The 26,469-nt window shown below is 41.9% G+C and overlaps 1 protein-coding gene across 1 annotated transcript in view; it reads left to right on the top strand.

The window, feature by feature from the left end:
* The first annotated feature begins 9,673 nt into the window (after nt 1-9,673).
* Nucleotides 9,674-26,469, top strand: part of LOC123804590 (trichohyalin-like) — a 41,739-nt gene continuing 24,943 nt past the window's right edge. Inside the window, exons 1-5 of the mRNA XM_045816949.1 lie at nt 9,674-9,712; nt 10,968-11,125; nt 11,922-12,588; nt 12,754-13,617; nt 13,978-14,831. Of these exons, the coding sequence (XP_045672905.1) occupies nt 10,988-11,125; nt 11,922-12,588; nt 12,754-13,617; nt 13,978-14,831 (2,523 nt within the window). The 5' untranslated portion in view covers nt 9,674-9,712; nt 10,968-10,987. The remainder of the gene's footprint in view (nt 9,713-10,967; nt 11,126-11,921; nt 12,589-12,753; nt 13,618-13,977; nt 14,832-26,469) is intronic.

Raw genomic sequence — 26,469 nt, 5'->3', positions numbered from 1 at the left:
CAGATGTGAGCTTCTTGGGGATGGTGGGAACTCTGCTCCTCTGGGGAGTGTTAGAATTGACACCTGCCAAGGAAGGCCTGTTCAGTGACCCACCCCCAGGGCACAGGCAGGGCATGATGACCTCCAGAGGCCTGACTGTCACCCAACACTGTTTTTGGCTTTCCTGCTCCAGAATGGCCCATGCACGTGGCCAGTGTCACAGACACATTCTGGTGTGTGACTGCTGAGAGCTGTGGCTCCTGGGCTGTGCCTCAGATCCCAGCTTCTCAACTGCACCTGGGAACCATAGTATCCAGCTACTTCTAGGGAAATTAAAGCACTGCCTGTGTTCCTTCCCTGTGTAAACACTTCAGGCTGCCAGCAGCCACTCCCCAGGCCTCCTGAAGTTATCATAGCCCAACACTGTTCCAACTTCCAAACCTGTCTTTCTGCCCCATACTCTGTAAGGAGCTATAATTTTCACAAGGTATTCTCTTTATTCCCAAGAGTCAAGTTAAAACAGGGAAAAACAACCCCACAGGCCTACCTGCCACCACGAAAGCCAAACTTGTGAGCCAGATGCTGTTGAGAAGAAAAGTGGTTTTATTTCAGGTGCTGGCAACCTGAGAAGATGGCAGGTTCAAGCTTCAAAAACCATCTGAACACCTCAGTGCAGGCAGAGATTTTTATAAGGAGGGAGAGGAAAAACAGAACAAAGAGATCAAGGGGAAAGGGTTGAAAAGTTCTCTATGTGCATGAGGGATCACAATACCTGATACCAAACTGTATTATAAGGCCAGTGTAACCAAAACAGCCTGGTACTGGGGGGAAAAAAAAAGACAGATAGACCAATGGAACAGAACAGAGAGCCCAGAAATAAACCCAAGTCTCTATGGTCAATTAATTTTTGGCAAAGGGGGCAGCAGTATAAAATGGAGTAAAATAGCCTCTTCAACAAATGGTGTTGGGAGAGCTGGACAGCTACATGCAAAACAATGAAACTCAAGCACCAACTTACACAATACACAAAAATAAATTCAAGGTGGATAAAAGATTTAAATATAAGCTGTGACACCATTAAAGTCCTAGAGGAGAACATAGGCAGGAAAATCTCAGATATTTCATGCAGCAACGCCTCCACAGATATGTCTCCTAAAGCAAGGGACATAAAGGAAAGAATAAACAAATAGGATCTCATCAAAATAAAAAGCTTCTGCATGGCTAAAGAAAACAGTATTAAAATAAAAAGAGAACCAACCATATGGGAAAACATATTTGCCAATGATACCTCAGACAAGTGTTTAATCTCCAAAATATATAAAGAACTCACATGACTCCACTCTAAGAAGACAAGCAACCCAATTAGAAAATGGGCAAAGGATTTGAACAGACACTTCTCCAAGGAGGACATACAGAGGGTCCAGAGACATGTGAAAAGATGCTCAGTATCGCTAGCTATCAGAGAGATGCAATTTAAAACCACAATGAGATACCACCTCACACCAGTTAGAATGGCCATCATAAACAAAGCAACAAACAACAAGTGTTGAAGAGGGTATGGAGAAAAGGGAACCCTAGTGCACTGTTGGTGGGATTGCAGACTGGTGCAACCACTATGGAAAACAGTATAGAATTTCCCCAGAAAACTAAAAATGTAACTGCCTTTTTACTCAGCAATTCCACTGCTAGGGTTTTATCCTAAGAACCCTGAAACACCAATCCAAAAGATCCTATGCACTCCAATGTTCATAACAGCACAATTTACAATAGCCAAGTGCTGGAAGCAACCTAGGTACCCATCAGTAAATGAATGGATCAAAAAACTATGGTACATTTACACAATGGAATTCTATGCAGCAGAAAGAAAGAAGGTGCTCCTACCCTTTGTGACAGCATGGATGGAACTGGAAAGCATTATGCTAAGCGAAATACTCCAGGTGGTAAAAGACAAATACCATATGATCTCACCTTTAATAAGAATCTAAACAATAAAACAAACAAACAAGCAAAATATAACAAAAGACACTGAAATTGAGAACAGGCTGACAATGACCCGAGGGGAGAGGGGAGAGAATTTCAGGGGGAAAGGGTGAAGGGTTTCCAGGAACAATTATAAAGAACACATGGACAATAATGGTAGGGTGGTGGAAACAGGGAAGGGAGGTAGTGGGGCTGGGGCGTTGGGCCAGGAGTTGGGGGTGGGGGAGGCAGAAAAGAAAACTGTACTTGAACAACAATAAAAATTTTAAAAAAAATTTTTAAAGGTTCCCTAGGTGCAAACCAGCACAGTCCATCGTGATAAGGACATTGCAACTGGTCAAGTGATGGTCTGGTGTCATCCTGGTTTTACGTCATCCTGGTTTTACAGTTGAAGGTCAGCAAATCTCCCAGGCTGAAATGACTGAAGGTTTGTCATCTTTTGTATCTTTGAGTTTGTATCTTTTGAAGTTATTTCCTAGGATTCTAATACAAATATGCTAATAATCTATAAGGTACATATTAGTCAGAGTCAGCACTTACAGAAAAAATGTCAAAAGACTGGTGGGGTGAATTACAACTCCCCACTGTTACAAAGTCAGAAACAAGCTCTAAATTCCAAATCATAGCTCCTCATGGAGCACAGATCCAATAGCATTGCAGAGGTGGAAAGTCATCCAGTTCAGCCATCCACAGGGGCCCAGCACTGTGGCAGGATACCTGCAGGGATCAGAGGAAGGAAAGTCAAGATCTCACCCTGAATGTGTCCTCTGATTCGCAGGGAAGAATTATACATACATAGGAAACAGCAGAATGTACAAAAGACTGCAGGAATTCAGAGCTAAACTGTTTATTTTAAAATCCCATTCTACCAGGGACCTGGGAGCTACAGAAAGCCACCTGATCTCACACTTAAAAGACACAATTCTGCCCTGACTGGCATGGCTCAGTGGATTGAGTGTTGGTCTATGAACCAAAAGGTCACTGGTTCAATTCCCAGTCAGGGCACATGCTTGGGTTGCAGGCCAGGTCCCCAGTTGAGAGTGTGCAAGAGGCAACCAATCAATGTATCTGTCACTATTGATGTTTCTCTCCCTCTCTTTCTCTCTCCCTTCCCCTCTTTCTAAAAATAAATAAATAAAATCTTTTTTTTAAGACACAATCCTGTGACAGGCAGAGGAGAGACCGTCTTTTCCCTCATACAGCTCAAAGACCAATGAGATAGATATGTGTGCAGCCATCCACAGAACATCAACAAGAATATTACAGACTCTGTGAAAGGCTGTAGAGTTAGGCTAACAAAGGAAAGAGAGGAGGGTTCTGAGAAGGAAGGCTTGGAAATGTTTTTATAGAAAAGGTAAGTATGGAAATGTGTTTAAAGCAAGTAGAATTTTGATAGATATAAATAGAGAGAAAGGTATCCGGGGGAAGAAGCAGTGAAGGGTTTAGTTAGAGAACACTAAGTCCGCTGTGGCTGGGAAGAAGGAAGACCACTTCGCAATGAGACCACTTGCTATGGGATGCCTTGAAGAGCATGCTAAGATTTTTTTAACTTGATTCTCAAGGGAAAATGATAACCCTTTCTGAGAAGAGAAAGTTATTCTAGAGATAGTATGAAATAAATTAGAAAGGAACATTGGTGGCAGGGAGATGACCTGATAGCTACATGCAGTCCTAGCAAACAGCATTAAGTTCCTCTCCTGAGCTATATAGCAAGAGAGAAGGAGAGGCAGAGAGAGAGAAGAGAAACTCAGAATGCCCAATGATCTCAGGCTTGCAGAGGTGGAAAGCCATCTTGTTCATCCAGTCATCACTTCAAACCCCTCCCTTGTTTATAGATAAGGAGGGAAACTGAGTCACAAAGTAGCAATGTCATTTCTAAAGTCACAATGAAAGTGATAGCTGGGCCCTAACGAGATCCCAGGGCTTCCAATTCTCAGGCTCTTTGGAGCACCAAGGTGAGGGGCCAGGAAGAGTTGCAGGGAGAAGCTGGAGATCTGAACACTCTTAAAGGGGAACAGGTGATTGCCCGCCTGAGCACTGAGGTCCACAGGCCCAGATTCCCAGATTCACCTCTGCCCTTCCTGATGGAGTTGAGTCTAGGGGTGGGAGGGTGGGGGCAAAGAGCTGAAAACACTAATGAATTGCTAATAATGTATAAAATATGATTAAAATTTCACAGACTACAAAGCATATTTACCTACTTCCTCACCCCATTTCCTCCACTCCCACTTTACCTCAGGACACATTCATTCTTTTGGTCAACAAATGTGTATTGGGTGCCTACTATTGTGGGTTCCTTGGTGGCTGCCGGGTTGCAAGGTTGTGCAAAACCAGGAAGACTCAGAGCCACAGCGGTAACTCATGTGCCCTGCCTCTGCTGAGCTGCATCTCAGCCAGGCTGGTTTAGCCTGTTGGTATCTTCAAGCCAGGGCCTTTTAAACCAACCATTCCTCTCCAGAAAGTTTCTTAAAAACAATTCAAAATGTGTGTGTGGCAGTCCCTCAATAAGTTAAACACAGAGTAATCATGTGACCCAGAAACTCTACTCCTTGGTGCCCAAAAGAACTGAAAACATGGGTTCCCACAAAAACTTATACACAAATATTGAGAGTAACATTTTTCATAGTCATTGTCCACCCAAATGCCTATCAGTGGATGAACAGGTAAGCAAAATGTGGTCTATCCATCAATGGAATATAATTTAGCCTTAAAAAATGAAATGCTGATACATTTTATAACATGGGTGAACCTTGAAAACACTATACTAAAGAAGCCAATCAATAAATATATTATTCCATTTGTATGAAATTTCCAGAATAGGCAAGTAAATCTGTAGAGACAGAAAGTAGATTAATGATTGCTGTGGAATGGAGAAGGGCACAGGGTTTCTTGGGGGAAGGGAGGTATGTTCTTAATCTAGATTTTATTGGTGGTTGTGCAATAGTAAAAAACATTGAATTGTACACTTTAAATGAGTAAATTGTGTGGTATGTGAATTACATTTCAATGAAGCTTTTCAACAAAAAGAAAAAGAAACCTCAGAAACCTGACCTGAATGATCCAAATTCTGCCAGATCTGTCCAACTTTGAAGACGTCCATTTTGGTCATTATTAACCATATTCTAGGAATTACCTAAAATTCCATGGTCTATGCTCAGCATTGACTTTTGACACTATCTAATTCATTTAATTAGGGGAGAAAAGGAGACTATGGCCTGAGATATTGGAAGGGGAAGGATGATGGGGTCTTACAGCCAAAAAGAAAAGCCTTTAATAGAAGAAATGGCTGGGCTACAAGTGGGCTATGAGGAGCCCAGCTCAGGACAAAAACCTGTGCACTAGACCCCAAGAACCCTGGATCTCCCTTCTTGGACTGAGAACACATCTTCTGGCAAGGTTAAAATATCACTGGGGCCAGTGTTACCTTCAAAAATCCACTGACTCGCACAGGTGTTATTACAGAAAAATGGCCTCTAATTAACAGGAGGGTAAGTTATCTGTAAGGACAGATTTTTAAATGAGAACTCACTTATGTAGAGGATAATAAATGACCTTTCAATATCAAAAAATCTCAAAGAGTTTTATGTCTATTAATTAGTCCCACTCCTCTCCAAGGAAAGGTGTTCATTTGCTACATCTGTAGCTTATCTACCTGTTTCATGCCAGGGGGCCAAGCAGGAGTGAAGAGCCCGCCCAGGGTTACACAGAACCTCCCTTGTAACACAAACACTCAGCCATCCTCTGGGTCCTGTGGGTTTCACCTCACTGAATAGCCAGCCACCCAACATCTCTACTGAGCGGAAAAGGAAATCTAAGAGCTCCATCATCATTATCCTTCATGATTTGGTCACAATTTGACAAGGAGACTCCCTGAAAACTCCATTAGTTCAAAATAATAGCTGCCATAACCAATAGGCATATCTGCACCCATGGGAAATGAATTGGAAAGGCTTGCAAGCATCAAGAACCAAAGAAAATAGGCAACAAGAGAACTTTGATCGCATTCTGTCCATTGTAAAGACAGAGGGTGCTTTTTCCATGTAGGTTGATTCTTGTTTGTTTGTTTTAATATATAAGTACAAGCATCTGCCTTGTCTCTCCAAAGAGATTACAAGCTCCTTCCATGCTGGATCCATTCAGATACTAGAGAAGCACAGGAAGATAATAAATATTTGAGGGGTTATATACCAGGAGGTTCTCATTTCATGGCCGGATTCCTTCATAGCCTGTCATTGGGAAGTTATTTCCTCCTTACTCATGTCAGCTTTTGTGGAAAGCTATTTCTCTCATTGGGGAGTAGGCAATCCCCAGTCCTCTTTCAGAAGGGACAGTGTAACATATGCGTTGCAAATTAGGGCTTTGGAATCAGGAAGTTGTATGTTCAAACCCCAGCCCAGCCAGTCCAAGCTGCATGACTTTGAGCAAGTTATTTCTCTTTCTCCGAACCTCAGATTCCTTGTTCGAAAACTGGCAATAATATTGCCTGCCTCATGAAGTTGTTGTGGGAATTAAATAAGGTAACATATGTAAGACGCTTAACATAGAGCCTACCCCACATAGTAAGATCAATACATTATAAAAACATCTGGCCTCTAAGACCAGAAGCCACATTCCAACATGAATGCAAATAAAAGCAGCAAAACACATTGAAAAAGAGTGAACAAAAGCAGCCTAGCGCCTCATGCAGTTTACAAATGCTAAGTAACAAGACACCCATTATTGTCCTCCTTGTTTCCACAGAGGAAGACTGAGGAGCACTAAATTCTGAGGCCTTCATCAAATTCATGAATAGAGCAATTACAATGTAACCACTAAAGCCCCTGCTAATCCTCAGATTGGAACCCCAGCATCTTAGCATGTTAATGCCAAAACATGAAAATAAAAATTTAAAAAAAATAAAAAGCTTAGAGATCAGTCCAACCCTCTCCTTTTATAGATGAAGAAACTCAAAGCCAAGAGGCTAAGTGATCTGCTCAAAATTACCCAGTATGTTCCATGCTTTCCTTAAATGTGTTATTTCTAGCCCCCTGGACCCTTCCCTTCTTCCCTCTAATCAATCCCTCTCAATATCCTAGCAATGTCAGCAGTAATTTGAACTATAGAGAAGGATCCTGAGTATCCCTCCTTCCATGAGGATGAAGCCCCTAAGCACAAGGACAGTGTCTTTTATGTCAGTGCCTACAAAATGGCATTCCTTGCACTCATGAATCCCCACTAAGGGAGCAATACAAAGTTCTGTTCCCCCGACAGGAACTTACTAAATGTTTAATGAATGTGTACACAACAGACCCTCCTACTAAGAACATGATCCTTCTCTCTCCACTGCAGCATCAGGCAGAGAACTGCCTGCCTGACTAACCCAAAGAAAGAGTTGCTAGGGAGCCCTGAAAGATGCCCACAGGATGGGGTCCCCAGCTTTACTGCACTCTATCACAATGGATGTTGTCTTCACCCCTACTCAGCTCACCCCCACTCCCCTTATTTGCCACTGAAATTAACAAACCTTCTCTTGGTTTTTGGTTCCAATGGGTAAAAAGAGATATAACTAAATAGCTCTTGTAAAGTCAACATAGAAAAGCAGAAAGAGAACCTCAGCATGACCCAGCTCTTAAGATTTATAAACACATCTAAGCAAGTCCTGACCAGTGCTGGGAGACCCCAAACAGCAGAGGGTGGGAGCTGGCAGAAAGGTGACAAGATCCCAAAGGCAGAAAACCTGTGGTATGCTGGTTAGGGGTACTGACTCTTAGATCCCAAGGAATCCCCTCAAAAGTCATATTTCTTCAGTATACCAAAGCTCTCCTACTTTTCTAGACCTGAAGCCGTGTAGTCTCTCCTGACTTCTCCCCCTCCCTTCTCCTCATTTAATCCATCTCCAAACCCCATCCTTTCTTTCCCTCTATCACCCAGCCACCTTTCTATAGTTATGAACTGCTGCATCCAGGTCACTTGTCACACAGCTGTACAAGAGACTCCTAGCAGGCCTGCCTATGCAGACACTGCTCTTTCCAGTTTATCCTATGCTCCACAGCCCAGGGAGACCTACTTGCCCCAAGTTGCCCAGAACTCTGCCAGTGTTATCACTGAAAGTCTCATCTCTGGGGAAGCTCCTCAGTCCCAGCGGAGACAGTCACCTCACTACAGTCATATCAAAATCTTCCCCCAAATAATGTTTTTGTCATGTAACTTTCCTGACCAAAATGTTCCCTGTTTCTCATCTCTCATTAAAATAAACCCTAAAGCAGACCACAAATCTGCCTCAAAGAATGTGTAAGAAAGTGTGTTGCCGGGCTGGGGTACAGGGACACGGGTTCTAGGCATGGCGTTAGCCATAGCCCTGTGGGACCCTTGGCATGTCACTCAATCTAGCTGGGTCTCAGTTTCCACATCTGTAAAATTAGGAGACTAAGACTAGATTTCCTTTCCAGCTCCAAAATTTTCTAATTCTATTCTCCTATATAGTCTCTGCTCCAGCCAGACTTACCAACTCACCCTAATCCAAACTGTGTAAATCCTTACCTCTATCTTTGGTCTTTCCCTTCTCCTCATCAGAATTTCTCTTCTCATCAGCCCACCTGACTCCTTTAGGGGACAACACAACTCTCACCTTCTGGGCTCAGTCCCTGAAGACTCCATACATACACAGGTTTTCTAACACTCAGCACTTTGTATGTTCTGTTCCTGGTATTCAAGATCTTTTTTTCTATGTGAAACTTCTTTATTCCAACCAGACTAAAATCTCTCTGCACTTTTGTGATTCCCTTGCAGAATCCCAAGCACTACCAATAATTGATTGATGGATAGATACATAGAAAAAAAATACAACCAAAGGTAAAAATAGAAAGTAAAGGAAATCTAGAAATTTTTGCATTTTACATAGAATTTCCAAATGCTTTCATAATCAATAATTTAATTACTCCACCAAGATTTACTGTGACTCTCCTATGCTTAAGACACTGGTGGCATGTCATAGGTGCAGTGATGGAACATAAATGGAGACACAGGTCTCTGACAGCATTTCTACTCACAAAGAGCATAAGCTCTCACGTCGTTCCTAAACTCTAAACTTACTTTTAGTAAGACTTTAAAAGGCTCACATGGTGATAACAACACCATCATCATACCTCCTCCCACCAATTAGTCATGTATCTACACCCCCCTCCAGCCAGCAGAGCTGTTAAATGTTCCTGAATTCTAAAAAAATTCAAAATAGGTCAATAGATTAAAATACACATAAAATACACATAAGCAAGACATTAGCCTAAGACAAATCTCTTCCAGGAACTACATCCTGGCCATACACCTAAAATTGTTAGTCCCTACTTTGACAGATTTTTGTAAAATGATCATATTGATCATCTACTTTGGTATGATATGATGTGGTCCTCCATTAGTGCTGGTAAGTGACATGTATTAAGGAAGAATACCTCTGTCTTTTGGGACCCCCACAACATTCATGCACACACACATTATCCTAATTAAATGGGGTTGGGACTGAACAGTGTCACCTAATCTAATGACAAACAGGTTTGTGAACAAATGGGGGAAGTAAATAAACCAAAAGGTTTGTAGAGAGAGAAGACAAGCTGGGCCAAGCTGGGCTGGGTCCAGGGTGATTCAGGCCCTGCCACAGTATGAGTGTCTCCTGGGATGGCCTAATAAGACAATTAAAACCCATATAAATAGGATGGGTTTTCAGGGCTCCAGTATCCTCTTCAACTTCTCAATCTTCTGCTCATTCCTCCTTACACAGGTAAGATATGTGTTGGGGAGCAATGGCATTATCCACAAGGCTCAGCATGGTGGCTGTGATATGCTGGGCTGGAGATGTCTGGAGACTACTCCCTGAGGGTGACAGCCTCAGGTTCCCTCCTGCTTCCTTTTCTTGGCTTTATCTGAGAATATGATTATAGCTGAGGTTGCTTATTTTTGAGGCTATAAAATATACATGCTTTTGTTTCAGTGTATCTAGGCATTACAAAATCAAGGGCTAGAACTATTGGTGGAAAGCTTAGTCTCCCATAGTGGAGCGTTTGCCTTTTGTGAAAGGCAAGACTCAAGAGTTTAGAGCTCCCTAGGGGCAAGGCCCTGGACCATGGAACCATGTAATAGTCAAGTCTCATTACAATGACTTGCCACTAACACCTCAGTTAGTCCATAAAATTCATTATTTGCAACTTATCTGTACAGGCATCACTGCATGCTTTTGGAAATCCAATGTGAATTACAGTTAGGGTTTCAGTTTGGAGGCCTCTAAACCTAGTAACTGGGCTTTCATACCACAAGAAGAAATATCATGGAGATCCAGATTCCCGAAGACCCTAGCCTCCTAGCATGGCCAGTGTAAACTTAGCTTATTATATCCTACTTCCTATCATCTATGCAGTTAATTTGGCTTGCTATTTTTTTTTCTGTAACAGTTTTGTATTCACTGATTCTATTTAATAATCATACCCCAAAGTGACCATCCAGGTCAGAAGAACTTGCTGGAATTTAGTCTCCCAGAAAGTTTCCTTGGTTCATGGCAAGAGACCTGTAGCCTTCTTCCCCACTTGAGCAAGGTTCATTAGAAGACTGTGGCCTATTCAGTGGGCTCTGTGTAGTGCCCTGTTCATTGTACTAGTCATTGATAGAAAGTTACACTGCACTACGCTGGCCTTGGTGCTGTCTCTGTGGGCTTCCTGACTATTTTCTTTTTTGTTCTAATGTGAGAGTTTCAATCAAGCAAGTCCCACCTGGGGTAGAGGATGGAGCACCTACCATATATTTTTTGGCTTTTAGGAAATAGCCATTTTTTTCTAGCAGGGGACCCATATTCTTCACTCACCTCCCACTGTAGTATGTGACACTTAGAGCCAGATTGTGTGGGTCAAAGGGGTGAGGGGTATGGCTAAGGAAGGGACTATGTCATTTCTTATGCTTCTGCTCTGACCAAGAGGGACCACTTTTCTTCTGAAAATGCTGTCTTCTGGGCTTCCTTCTAAACAAAATCTTGTTTCATCTTTTAGGTTCACTTGTCTTTGCCAAAATGGCTCAACTCCTGAACAGTATATTCACCGTGATCAAGATATTCCAGAAATATGCTAAAGAGGATGGGGACTGTGCCTTACTGTGCAAGAAGGAGTTGAAGCAACTGCTCTTGGCTGAGTTTGGAAACATCCTCCGGGTAAGATGCATAGACTCTGGGCCCCATGGAGTCAAGTGTGAGTGACTCTGACACCTGCAGCCAGGGCTTGATTTTTATTTCATTTGGTCATGCTCTACCCTATAACTAAAAGAGTTTAGGCAGCTCATTAATAGTTAACTCCCAGCACACAGACATGTGTGTATAGGCATGCTTACACACACATGCACACACACACATACACCTTTTTGTATCTGAGTTGGAACAGGAGGAAGTACAACTTTGAACTAGAAATCACTTCTCAAAAGCTATCTAAATTCATATCTTAATTTTTATATTTTAGTGTTGTCTACCCATCTTCTCATTCATTCATTCATTCATTCAATGAAGCATTATTAAGCACCTACTCCATAACAGTATCATACTAGCCACTGAGGATAGAAATATAGATAAAGCCAGCTTCCCCTCCCTCCAGTATCTCACAGCATGGTTGGAAAGAAGTTGGTAAACAGATAATTACAATATAGCATGTGATGGGGTGGGACAGCTTCCTCAAATGACTCAAATTAATTATGACTCAAATTAATTATTGATGGAGGTGATTTTAAATAAGTGTATCTACTCCCTATAATCCGGCTGCTTCCCATTGGTCAGCAAGGGATGAGCTCTGAGAACCAGCTGATCAAAGACTAGAACCAAGCCTAAGCCACTTCAGATTAATGGTTTCTCAACCAAGGAAGACTCATACAAACTAAATGGACTGGAGTTTGGACATGGGCACACATCTAAGTATCCACAGGAAGAAAATTGATTTTTCTCTTTGTTTTTCTTCTCACAGAGACCAAATGACCCAGAGACTGTGGAAACCATCTTGAGCCACTTGGATAAAGACAGAAATGGACATGTTGATTTTCAAGAATATCTCTTGTTGGTGTTCCAGTTGGCCCAAGCTTGCTATCATAAGCTGGAAAATGAGTCACATGGAAATAAAACTTCCCAGCAAGAAGGAGAGCAGGAGGGAACACAAGACCATAAGTTTCCAGGAACTGCAGGCAGACAACACAGGCAGAGGCATGAGGGAGAAAGGCAGGACTTTCACCACAGTCAATCTGATGGACAAAACCAGGACATCCGCCAGGATCAAACTGAGAGACAAGATAGAGATTCCCACTACGGTCAGTCTGAGAAACAGGATCAGGACTCCCACCATGGTCAGTCTGAAACAACAGATAGGAACTCCTATGATCATTCTGAGAGGCAAGGTCAGGACTCCAGCTCTGATCAAAGACTGAGTCATAAATCTAGCAGCGGCCATCCTGGAAGACAAGGATATATCTTTGCCCTAAATCCGTGTGAGAGACAAGTTCAGTCCGAAAGGCTTAGACAACAAGCAAGCTATCACCAGCCTGGAAGACTTGGAGAGGACTCTTGTTCTAGCCAAACCAACCAGCAGGAATCAGGCTCTTATTATGGATATTCTGTGAGGCTGGGTCAAGAATCAGGCTGTCGTCAGGGAGACAGGCAAGAACTGGATTCTCAATATGGCCAGATACACAGACAAGGCCAGAGTTCCCACCATGGTCAGACAGACAGACAAGGCCAGAGTTCCCACCATGGTCAGACAGACAGACAAGGCCAGAGTTCCCACCATGGTCAGACAGACAGACAAGGCCATAGTTCCCACTATGGTCAGACAGACAGACAAGGCCAGGGTTCCCACTATGGTCAGACAGACAGACAAGACCAAAGTTCCCACCATGGTCAGACAGACAGACAAGGCCAGAGTTCCCACCATGGTCAGACAGACAGACAAGGCCAGAGTTCCCACCATGGTCAGACAGACAGACAAGGCCAGGGTTCCCACTATGGTCAGACAGACAGACAAGGCCAGAGTTCCCACCATGGTCAGACAGACAGACAAGGCCAGGGTTCCCACTATGGTCAGACAGACAGACAAGACCAAAGTTCCCACCATGGTCAGACAGACAGACAAGGCCAGAGTTCCCACTATGGTCAGACAGACAGACAAGACCAAAGTTCCCACCATGGTCAGACAGACAGACAAGGCCAGGGTTCCCACTATGGTCAGACAGACAGACAAGGCCAGGGTTCCCACTATGGTCAGACAGACAGACAAGGCCAGAGTTCCCACCATGGTCAGACAGACAGACAAGGCCAGAGTTCCCACTATGGTCAGACAGACAGACAAGGCCAGGGTTCCCACTATGGTCAGACAGACAGACAAGGCCAGGGTTCCCACTATGGTCAGACAGACAGACAAGGCCAGGGTTCCCACTATGGTCAGACAGACAGACAAGGCCAGAGTTCCCACTATGGTCAGACAGACAGACAAGGCCAGAGTTCCCACCATGGTCAGACAGACAGACAAGGCCAGGGTTCCCACTATGGTCAGACAGACAGACAAGGCCAGGGTTCCCACTATGGTCAGACAGACAGACAAGGCCAGGGTTCCCACCATGGTCAGACAGACAGACAAGGCCATAGTTCCCACTATGGTCAGACAGACAGACAAGGCCAGGGTTCCCACTATGGTCAGACAGACAGACAAGACCAAAGTTCCCACCATGGTCAGACAGACAGACAAGGCCAGGGTTCCCACCATGGTCAGACAGACAGACAAGGCCAGGGTTCCCACTATGGTCAGACAGACAGACAAGACCAGGGTTCCCACTATGGTCAGACAGACAGACAAGGCCAGGGTTCCCACTATGGTCAGACAGACAGACAAGGCCAGGGTTCCCACCATGGTCAGACAGACAGACAAGGCCAGAGTTTTCATGATAGTCAAACAGACAGTCAAGGTCTGAGCTCTCAGTATGACCAGACAGGCAAACAAGACCAGACTTATCATTATGGTCATTCAGACAGACAAGGCCAGAGTTATCAGTATGGTCAGACAGACAGACAAGGTCAGAGCTCTCAATATAGTCAGTCAGAGACTGGGGAGACCGGACAGAATAGGTGCTCCCATAGACGTGAGAGAGTAAGCAGAGGTTCATATGTTGAGCAATCAGGAAGGTCAGGGAGACCAACTCAACAGACTCAAGGACAGAATGTGAGCCGAGATCAAGGACAGAGATTTCAATCTAGGGAAGGGCAGAAGAACAGCCATGAGGCATCAGAGCCTGAAGAAGATAGACAACACCACCAACACAAACTTGTAGCACAAATCTGGCAAGAAAAGCCACATTGTCACAAAGAGAGTAGTGGGCAATTGTGCAGTAGTGAGCAGGGCCACAGCCAGGCCCAGACCAGGGAGAGTTGTGGTGAGGGGCAGAGCCACCAGGCAGAGGAAGAGCAGGGCCACCAAATCCAGGGTAGACATGGTTGTAAGAGTCAGGAAACTCCATGTGAGGAAGAGGACAGGCAAACCCATGAAGATAAGCAAAACCATCAAAGACAAAACAGGCAAACCCATGAAGAGGATCAAAATGGCCAGCAACAACAGAATAAGCAAACCCATAAGAAGAAAGAAAGATATCAAGGGTCCCAGAATCAGCATTCTCATGGAACCCAGCAAGGCTGTGCTAACAGAGAAAAATTCCTCATAAATGAGGATGTCCAGAGCCAAGGCTCCCAGGGAAGGCACAAGGACAAAGCCTTCTATCCAACCCAGAGTGGTGGGAGGCCCCCAAAAAGAGAAGAGGGTGAAAGTCACCATACCAAGGCAGCTCTTGCTCCCAACCCCCTCTATGACTATCTACAAGAGCAGAAAGCTCATAAGCACTAGGCCTTGGGCACACCAGAGCTACAGCTGAGGAAGAAATCTACATGCCAAGGTCATATTTACTTCTGTTTAAAAGATTGAAAATGTATGTGTTCCTTCTTTCCTCTACTTTTACCTATTTACAAGGATGCTGTTGAGGATTAACATTCACTTCTAGGGCATTTCAGTTCTTTGAGCAGCAACTCTAGGGTGTTCTGGTTGGGTGAAATCTTAGTAAATTGGGTGAAATAATCAGATCTCAATTTTGATTAGTTTGGAGATTTAAATCATTTCCTGGTTTTCCATCTATGTAGACAGGACATGATTGTATCACTGAAAGGTAAAAACTTCTCCTGAAAGTTCGGAAACAGGAAAGGTATTCTGAAGATACATGTTACAAACTAAGATGAGGACATCTGGGCTTCGGTGAACTTTGGTGGGCTTTGGTTTCCTGACTCCCGTGGATGAAACATCAGGAATTGCAAGCCTCATAGTCTGCACTAAAATGAAACACAGTGAGAGGCTTCTAGGAGAGCCAGAGAACACAGAGGGCATCTCGGATCCACAACACCTCCAGCACCCAGGCTCCTACCCTTCACCAGATAGGGACTGTCCACTGAGCAACTATCACTACAGCTGACTAGACTGGTTTTAGTTCAATGTCTTTCCAGTTTCTGATCATATTAAATGGAGAGAAAATATATGTCATCTGTTTTCAGATACTAGGGAGCCAAAACTGTTGCTGCATAGCTCCTGGGGCCTGAAAACTCTTCACAAGAAAATCTATGGAATTGTATTAAAATACCCAATAAATGATTGGTGAGCAATGACCTCGATGACTCTTTCCTTTCTTCACTGTGGAGCTGTGCTATCTTCACCTGTGGGCCATTTTCCAAGAACAATACCTCATTTCTCGCCTTCCAAGATCTCTTTGTTCTTTGAGCTCCTGATCAATGAAAAAAAAATCAATAGGAAACAGATAAAAAGGAGTCAAAAGTCTAAACTCCAACTTAACCACACATCTCTTCAACCTCCATATTTCTGCTTAAACCATTTCTTCCACTTAAACACTTTCCTAATCTTCATGCCTCAAAATGTCATCCATTCTACTAATCAGCAACAGCTTCTGGACCTATCAACAGTACAGAGCTTACCACATTGCACTGAAGTCCATTTTAAACCCATCTGTTTCCCACACCATGCTGTGAGGTCCTAGAAGACAGAAACTACATCTTAGTCACAATCTTCTCTTCAGCACCAAGCATAATGACTGGCCAATTATAAAGAAAGAGACTGGGATTTAAAATAAAGAAGACCTGTATTTGAGACATAGCTCTACCACTTGCTAATGTTCTGATCATAAAATATTTTATCTCTTTAAATCTTAGTTTCTTTATCTGTAAAGTGAAGTTTAAAATTCCAATAGTTACTTCAAAATAAATTGAGATAGCATATACAAAGTAATTAATAATCTGATATCTTCTTGTTTATTTGGTTGGTGTTTATTGTCGTTTCCCCTTTGGTATGATTTCAATAGAAGATTAATAAATGCTCAACATAATATTGAAAATCCCAGTTTACATGCCAGCTCCTCCAAGAAGCCTTCCTTGATCCCTCTTCTTCCCAGACAACAGTAACCACTCATTTGTCTGCAAACAATGTCTTTGAAAACTTCTGCAACCATCATCCCAGTCTGCATTACTATAGGTAGCAGAGAATGTTCCTCACTCCCTGACTGCATTACAGTGTCCTTCAGATAAAGGTCCACACCTTAATCTCCACATCATTGTTATCTCTCAGAATAAGTATTTGGCAGGTGCTTGTTGAGTCAAATTCAACTGAACAAACTCTCTTCATTACATCACGACTCTCTCCTCCAAGCCTGGCACCACCATTCTGTGGCCACGGTCCTGTTCCACTATTACATGGCTTTCATGCCTGCCTCTCCCACAACCCAGGACCCAACCTTTCTCTCGCTGACTTCCTGTGCCCCTCCCCAACAAGACCCTATTCAAATAGAACTCCACCAGCACTTTTCATGATTTGCAGGCCCTGATTGTAGCCATTTTACATTATTACTTCTTGCTTCACCTTCCTCTCTGAATTCAAACCCAACAATTCCTATCCCTCAACTCCTTGAAAGGCTGGTTCCAAACTTACATCCTTTAATCCTCCCTCAGTGCTTTGTTGATTTCCATATACTCAGGTTTCCCTGTGTGCATTCAGCCTTCTGATAGTGGCATATACAAATGTTCTCCTGCTGCTTCTTACCATTGATCCTTTTCACAGAAGCTATAAGGTCATTAAGAACCTGATAAGTAAGATATCTGGACTTCTGACCAAGATGGAGGTGTAGGTAGACACACTGTACCTCCTTGCACAACCAAAAGAAGGACAACAAATTTAAAAACAAAAAAACAACCAGAACTGACAGAAAATTGAACTGTATCAAAGTCTGACAACCAGGAGTTAAAGAAGAAGCATTCATCCAGACCAGTGGGAGAGGCAGAGATGCGCAGCTGGGTGGAAAGGACTCAAGGCAAGGCGGCAGCTGGCAGACCAGCAAGGTGGCAAATTGCAGGCTGGGTGGTCCCACATTCATGTGCAGATAAACTGGGGGAACAACTGGGAAGCAAGACAGACAAAGCAATCCAGGGTTCCGGTGTGGGGAAATAAAGCCTCAAAACCTCTGACTGAAAGCCTCAAAGCCTCTGGCTGAAAATACCTGAGGGGGTTGAGGAGGCAGGAAGAGAAACTCCCAGCCTCACAGGAGAGTTCATTGGAGAGATGCACAGGGCCCCAGAACACACACAAACCCACCCACCTGGGAATCAGTACCAGAAGGGCCCAATTTGATTGTGGGTAGTAAGGGAAGTGACTGAAAACTGGTATACAGCAGAGCAGGCAGCACTGTTCTCTCTTGGACCCCTCCCCCACATACAGCATCACAACACAGTGACATGGGTTGCCCCACCTTGGTGAACACCTAGGGCTCTGCCCCTTACTAGTAACAGGTGCACCAAAACAAAAAAAAATGGCCCAAATGAAAATACAGATCAAAACTCCAGAAAACATACAACTAAGTGATGAAGAGATAGCCAAACTTTCAGATACACAGTTCAAAACACTGGTAATCAGGATGCTCACAGAATTGGTTGAATATGGTCGCAAATTAGAGGGGAAAAAATGAAGTCTATGCTAAGTGAAATAAAGGAAAATGTACAAGGAAACAACAGTGATGGGAATGAAACTGGGACTCAAATCAACAGTTTGGACCAGAAGGAAGAAAGAAACATTCAACCAGAACAAAATGAAGAGACAAGAATTCAAAAAAAAAATGAGCCTGAGGAACCTCCATGATATCTTTAAATGTTCCAACATCCAAATCATATGGGTACCAGAAGAGAAGAGGAAGAGCAAGAAATTGAAAACTTATTTGAAAACAAAATGAAGGAGAACTTCCCTAATCTGGCAAAGGAAGTAGACTTCCAGGAAGTCCAGGAATCTCACAGAGTCACAAAGAAGTTGGACCCAAGGAAGCACACACCAAAGCACATCATCATTAAGTTACCCAAGATTAAAGATAAGGAGAGAATATTAAAAGCAGCAAAAGGAAAGGAGACAGTTACCTATATAGGTATGCCCATAAGACTGTCAGCTGATTTCTCAGAAGAAACTTTGCAGGCAAGAAGGGGCTAGAAAGAAATATTTGAAGTCATGAGAGGCAAGGACCTACATCCAAAATTATTCTATCCAGCAAACCTATCATTTAGAATGGAAGGACAGATAAAGTGCTTCCAAGATAAGGTCAAGTTAAAGGAGTTCATCATCATCAAGCCCTTATTATATGAAATGTTAAAGGGACTTATTCAGGAAAAAGAAGATAAAAAATATGAACAGTAAAATGACAACAAACTCAGTTATTAACAAACAAACCTAAAACAAAAACAAAACATGAATTAGGCAAACAACTAGAACAGGAAGAGAATCACGGAAATGGAGATCACATGGAGGGTTATCAGCAGGGGAGTGGGAGGGGGGAAAGGTACAGAGAATAAGTAGCATAGATGGTAGATAGAAAATAGACAGGAAGAGGTTAAGAATAGTATAGGGAATGTAGAAGCCAAAGAACTTATATGTATGATCCATGGACATGAACTAAAGGGGGGGAACGCAGGTGGGAGGGGGTGTGCAGGGTAGAAGGGAATAAAGGTGGGAAAATGGGACAACTGTAATAGCATAATCAATAAAATATATATTTTTAAAAAAAGAATCTGATAAGCAAATAACACATATGCATGACCCATGGACATGAATAATGATATGGGGATTGACTGTGGGAATGGGGAGCAGGCTGGGGGGAGGGGGGACAAAGGGGGAAATTGGGACAATTGTAATAGCATAAACAATAAAAAATGTTTAACTTTAAAACAATAAAAATAAAAAATAGAAGGCTGATGAGTCTCATTCCTTTGAGAACCTAGCACAAATGGACTTGCAGCCATCGTTGTTGGCTAATTTACCAGGAGACTTACTCAAGCAATTGGAGACTAATTTGAAATGAATATTTATTGACTTAATATTTACTGTCAAATACAACCTCTTATTGCATTTTGCCTACAAGCAACTTGCATTCTTGAGAAGAAAGGGTTCTAAGAACACCATTAAACAGATAGCAACAGTCTTAAGAGACAGAGCGTTGAACTGGGGGTCAGAAAACTTGACTTCTAGTCCTGGCACTGCTACTAATGCCACTTGTGATTTGGGGTAATTTTTGTACCATTGCTGTGCTCCAGTTTTCTCATTCTTAAAACATGGAGTGGCACAATACAATCTAATGTCTCCTTCAAGTCATAATGCTATGGTTTCATAACTAAATGCCTAGATGGATCAGCCAAGCCGAAAAGTAAATATTCCAGAGACTGAAAAGCACTAAGAAGGCAACTGGAGAAAAATATCATGGAGTTCTAGCACCACCTACTGATCACTGGATTCACCATGTCTTTAGATTCTAGAAAATGATAAGGCTGTTGAGAAGGGAAAAGTCACAGTATGGTGCTCTTTGCCCAGTGAACAAGTGAGATTTTGTCACATGGACTAGTCACCAGTTTCTACTACAGCAGCTGTTGTCCCTAACTGTGTGGTGTACATGCATTGTGTAGTGTGCCATGGAATTAGGAACAGCAGTTTGGGAGTCCAATATAAGTGAGTTTCAATCTTGGCTCACCCACTTTCTATGTAACTTGAGCCTCAGTTTCCTCATTTTAAAATTTAGATAACAACATCTTCATAGGGTAGCTGTAAGAATCTGTGGAGTGCCTGGTGAGGTAGCTGGCACATTCTAGGCACCAGAGAACTGTAAAGACACTGTTCATGCCCTCAAAGAGCTTACAATAAGTCAGGAGTAGAGGCAAGTGCTAAGCTATGCATGTGAGTAATTGTGATTCTATACACAACATTTGTTGATTATCTCATTCACACCAAAGTCTGTAACAAAGTGGTAAGATGATAAAGAAAGCAATGTGGAGGCTCAAAGAAGGAACAGATTATACGCAGGTGAGGCAAGATGAATGTCTTCATAGTAAAGAAAGTATCTCTCCCAGACTTTAATGAACAATTAGGTTTTAAGTAGGCAGGTGAATTTCTTCAATTAACATTGTACACATTTAAAGCCTTACTTCACATTTCACCTCCATAAAGCCATCTCCTACCCCTACTTTTGTCATCCATTTTTTTACTCTATGTCTGTCCTACTATTCCCAATTCTATAGTATGGCAGTCTAATTTATCCTGCTTATGTTAAAGTCCCCAATTTACACATCTACCTTTCTCTAAAGCCAGGTTAATCACTGATCTTATTTATTTATAAAGCCCTACAGTACAATGCCTATTAATAACAGAAGCATCTGATATATGTATAATATTGGGGCTGTAGTTCAAAAGTCTCAGATTCATTGATTCATTCATCCAGCAAACACTGATGACTACAATTTCTTGGATGTTCTGCTGAGCATTGGAGGGTGTACATAGGCCAGGTGTTTGCCATGAAGAAATTACAATCTATTGGGCAGAAAACAACCACAATTCCATGTGATGAGTACAAAAGAACAACTGTTTGCACATACAAGTAAAAAATAGCCATTACTAACTTTCCTTGAGCACTTAGTGTGTGCCAGGCATAATGCTGAGTGCTCACACCACTTACTCTACAGAATCCTCTCATGAATCCTCGGAAGTTAGGTGGGTTTTTTTTTGTCATCTCCATTTTACAGCTGAGAAGGCTGAGGTATCAAGAAATTAAATAACTCACTCAAAGTTACATATCTTGAAAGTGGCAAGAATAGAATTCAAATCCAGGTACTACTAGGGTCGATGTTTTTAAATCACTTCATTGGCCTCCCCAGCCAATGAAAAGTGTCTATCCAATAGAGACTATAATTTGTGGCGCAGAATCTGGTATGTAACTGCCAAGGCAGCCTGCCTTTACTAGAACAGATACACACAAGACACATGCTAGGTACTGTGGAGGAAACAAACATGAATCAACATGCCCCTGCCCTCAAGGACCTCACAGTCTACTGAGTAATATGGTACACATAAATCAATACATTTAATTCAAAAAATACTATGAAGGCCTATAATCAAGCACAAGGACGAGGGGAAGAAAAAATTATGTCTAATTGGGAAATGCTAGTGGAATTCTTATTACAAGAAGCATCTGGTCTGGGCCTTTAAGGATAAGTAGGCTCGAGAGAAGTAAATATGGATAAGGAGATAGAATGAAGGTCACTAGGCTTAACAGCATTAAGCATGGCAGATTTGAGTAGGGCTTTTAATTGATTGTAATAGGAGCACAGCAATCTGTGATTACTTTAAGATAAAAATAAAAACAGCCTAAAGCATGACACCAAAAGCAGAGGCAACAAAAGTAAAAATAGACAAACTGGACCACATGAAAATAAAAGCTTCTGTCAGTAGCCCTGACCGGGTGGCTCAGTTGGTTGGAGCACCATCCCATACACCAAAGAGTTACTGGTTTGGTCCCCAGTCAGGACACGTACTTGGTTGTGGGTTCAATCCCTGTTTCTCTCTCACATCATTGTTTCTCTCTCTCCACCCCCCCATTCTCTCCCTCCAAATCAATAAACATATTCTCAGGTGAAGATTTAAAAGACAAAGTTCTGTCATCAAAGTACAGTCAACAGAGTAAAAAGACAATACACAGAATGGGAGAAAATATTTGAAAATTGTATATCTGAAAAAAGATTTCTACCCAGAATATATATAAATAACTCCTAAAACTCAACAACAGAAGAAACCCTAACAATCCCAATTAAAAAGTGTCAAAGGACTTAAAGAGTCATTTCTCCAAAGAAGGTATACAAATAGCCAAAAGCACATGAAAAGATGTTCAACATCACTAATCATTAGGGAAATGCAAATCAAAAGCACAATGAGATACCACCTCACACCTATTAGAATGGCTACTATAAAAAATAAAATTTTAATTCTAATTAACAAAACAGAAAATAATAAATACTGGCAAGAATGTGGAGAAATTGGAACCCTTGTGGGTAAGCAAAAGTATGCAGCCATTATGGAAAACAGTAAGGCAGGTCCTCAAAGAATTAAAAATAGAATTACTATATGATCCAGCAATTGCACCTCTGGTTATATAACCAAAAAAAAATTGAAAGTAGAGTCTTGATGAGATCATTGTATGCTCATTTAGAATATCCAAAACATGAAAATAATCCAAGTGTCCATTGATGGATGAATGAATAAACAAAATAGATAAAGTGGAATATTATTCAGCCTTAGAAAAGAAAATTCTGATACATGCTATAACGTGGATGTACCTTGAAGAAATTATGCTAAGTGAAATAGGCCAGTCAATAGAAAGACAAATTCTACTTGACTGCGATCATATGAAGTACCTAGAGTAGTGAAATTAATTCATAGATACAAAAAGGAGAGTGGTGGTTGCCAGGGGGAGGGGGCGAGGAGAATTACTGTTTAATGGGTACAGAGTTTCATTTTAAAGATATGAAGAGTATTGAAGATTGGCTGACTGCAATGTGAATGTACTTAGCACTAATGAATACTTAAAATTATTAAGATGGAAATTTTTTCTTATGTGTATTTCACACAATTTAATTTTTTTTAATTTTAGTGAAAAAATAAAAGCCAATAGCAACCTTAGGTTAAGTGAATAGAAGTAGTGTACAGATGAGAAGAAAAAAGAGCTTTCTTCCCTGCACTGCTCAGTCCAGACATCAGGAGAGGCATTGCAAAGGAGCGTGATGAGAACTTCTCTCCTCAAGAAGATTTAACGATGTTAGAGGCATCTGCCAATATGTAAAGATTGTCACATAGAATAAGGAGCAAGTCTACCTTGTTTGACAGAATAGAACTAGAGCCAATAGGTACAAGTTAAAAGTAAGGTGATTTTACCCAATGTAAGGAGAAATTTTCTTATATTTACAACATTCCCCAGAGTCCATGGTTTTTGGAAGTAGTGATCTTCACATCACTAACCCCACCTAAAGAGAGACTGTGTGCCCACAGTTAGGATTACTGCAGAGGGGCTTTGACAGTTGACAGAACTTGAGTTACATGATTTCTAAATTGACCTAGATGATCCAACTCTATGATTCTATGGTGTAAAGGGATAATCTAGTGCAACCACTCACACAACCCAGAAAGCTCTGCCTTGGCATCCTTGCCAAATAGTTTCCCAGCTTCTGTCAGAACCTCATTTTAAAACAGTAAAGCCCTGGGATGTTTTCATTCATTTGCTTTATTCTCACCTACAGTATATTGTGATGAGTTGTGGTCAGTCAGATGAAAAATAAAAGAAGCCATATTTCATATTTAATTTCTCCATGTGTCTGAGCAGAAACCTGAGGAGCTTGTGAATCACACCACAACTGCTCTCCTGGGTAGAACCAATGGTCCATGTAGCTATTGTTTGTATCTCCATCTGAAAAAAGCAGAGGATAAGAGTAGTGTCCACATGCATTAGGGTGTCCACACACATTAGGGATGCCCCACAAGCAGCCCATTGCAGTTTAGCTTCTGCAAAACATCCAAAGGCTTTTGGAAAACACCTGCACTTCCAGCACTACCGATCTCATCAGAGAGTTAATCCCATATTACCAGGTCTGTCCAGAAAAAGTCCAGCCACTATTAACATAACGAGAACAGTTTGCACAGCATCCATGTAACCTGGCAGCTGAGGAAAGTGGACTGGAACGTGCATGCATGAACAATGATGACTTCACTGTACTAGCCAGTGGGGCAGTAGATGCCCTTGAGTGAGGATGTGTACTGTGTGGCCATCACATTCAAAATGAGCAAGTAGAGCAACAAGTCTGCATCAAATTTAGCGTTAAGCTTGAACATTCCTCCATGGAAACTATTCAGATGATTCACAAGGCCACAGCTATGGGCAACTGGTGACTGGCAGATTCATCATGACACTGTGCCTGCTCACACATAATGTCCCGTGCAGAGTTTTTTGGTGAAACATCAAACCACCCAGGTGACTCAGCCCCCCTACAGCCCAGATGTGGTGCCCAGCAACTTCTGGCTTTTCCCAAAACTAAAATCACCTTTGAAAGGGAAGGGATTTCAGACTGTTTATGAGATTCATGAAAATACAATGGGGCAGCTGATGGCAACTGGGAGAACTGTGTGAGGTCCCAAGGTGCCTACTTTGAAAGGGACTGAGGTATCATTGTCCTATGTACAATGTTTTTTGTATCTTATATCTTCTTCAATAGATGTCTCTATTTTTCATATTACCTGGCTGGATATGTTCTGGACAGGCCTCATATTTACAAACCAAAATGTCCTACTTTTTCTCTCCATTTGTTTTTAAAGTTCAAAGAAGAATTCCCCATTTTTAGAAAATTCTCTCCAAAGAAAGGTAGGAATTTTCAGAAGATATAACAGGAGAGAGATTAAAGTAAGATTCCTTAAACTTTAAGAGCCCTCTCCTATTTAAGATTTTTCCCCTCTGAGAGAAAACCAAAAAAGCCAAGAAGCTAAAGAATTATTGCCTCACAGAAATTAATACAAATTTTCACCCCAATTTGATTAAATAAAAAACTAGAATAAGAAAAGGAGTCAGATTCCTTAACTTACTGGGTCTCTACCAGTTCAAAATACCTTGGCCATTGATAAATAAATTTTATTCATTTATTCATTTACACATTTTTCCATTTATTAACAAATATTGAGAATGGACTATGTTTCAAGAACTATCTAGGCACCAGGGATAGAGCAGCTTTAAAAAATATAGACAAAAAACATGGACCTTGTAGAGTTTAACATCCAATAGGAAGACATGAGGGGCTAAATAAGTAAAATGCATATCAGACAATGACACATGCTGCAGGGAAAAAAAGCAATGAAGGAAGATAAACGTTGAGTGTCACAAAAGTGAAATAGGGCTGTCAGGGCAAGTCTCCTGAGTAAGGGAAAGAATTCAATGAATATCTGAGGAAGAGCATTCTAGGAAGAGGGAACAGCAGCTACAAGGGCTCTAAGGCAGTGGTGTGTCAGGTACATTCAGGAAATCATAACAGACAAGTGGATACAAATGAGCAAGGGGGTGAGTCACAGGAGATGAGATCAGAGGGTTCACTTTGCAGATCCACAATTCTGCAGGGCCTAGTAGGGTTGAGGATTTTGGATTTTCCTCAGAGCAGTCTGAAGAGCCATCAGATGGTTTTGCCTCAATCCTTTTCCATTTCCTGCACACACCTAGGATTTTCCCCTATGTGTATGCAGCCTACAGATCTGGACTAGATGATACTGACTCAAATGACTTGGGTGTGCAGGCTGTCATCTGACTCTCAGTTCTGCTCAAAGCTCCAGAATTCCTGTCACTTGGGAGCAATATCCTTAAGGATGCTACATTTGGTTAACCCTGCGAGCCCGCAAATGTGCAGCTGCCTAAGCGTCACCGCAGCCCACAAAGCAAAAGGGTGGTCAGAAAACAAACAAAACAGTTTCTGTCTTCAAGAAGTTTATAATTCAGTTAAACACACACACACTTTGGAGTGATTGCGAAGCAACCTATGGGCAAATATAAAATTTAATAACACCACTCTATACTATACCGCACACATACTTTTTCATATTGTCACATGCAAATCTTATATCAACACTTCAAAGTAGTTACAGCTACAAATGCCTTACAGAAAATTATCTGCTTTAATGACTTCCCCAACAGGGTCCAGCTAATTAGCTTATACAGAGCAAAAAGTACACATTATATATGGCAAAATACAGTGAATGCATAAGGAGTAATCAGAATCTGGTAAAATTAACCATCTAGTCTTGGGAGGAGGAGCTTTGAGCCAAGTCTTAAATATGAAATGGATGTGGACTGGCATCCTGAAAAAGGGCAGGGATCCTGGGCATGGGAGTAACTTCAGTAGAGACGCAGATGAGTGTCTACCAAATTAAATGCAGGAAATATCAAACAGATTAGGCACCTGAAGGAAAGGGGTCATTTTAGGAAGTGACTGAAGATTACGTATATAGAGGGTGGCTTCACTCCTTTCTTCTTGACTTCTCACACCCAGAGCATCCATAATCCCCTTCCTCTCCAGGTTCTCTTATCCTCAGGAAGCTTCTTCTTGGGCTC

This window comes from Phyllostomus hastatus, unplaced genomic scaffold (genome assembly GCF_019186645.2).
Source record: "Phyllostomus hastatus isolate PE091 unplaced genomic scaffold, TTU_PhHast_1.1 phas_scaffold_216, whole genome shotgun sequence".
NCBI lineage: Eukaryota > Metazoa > Chordata > Mammalia > Chiroptera > Phyllostomidae > Phyllostomus > Phyllostomus hastatus.
Note: the sequence above shows the minus strand (reverse complement) of the source record. Positions and strands in the feature narration are given on the sequence as shown.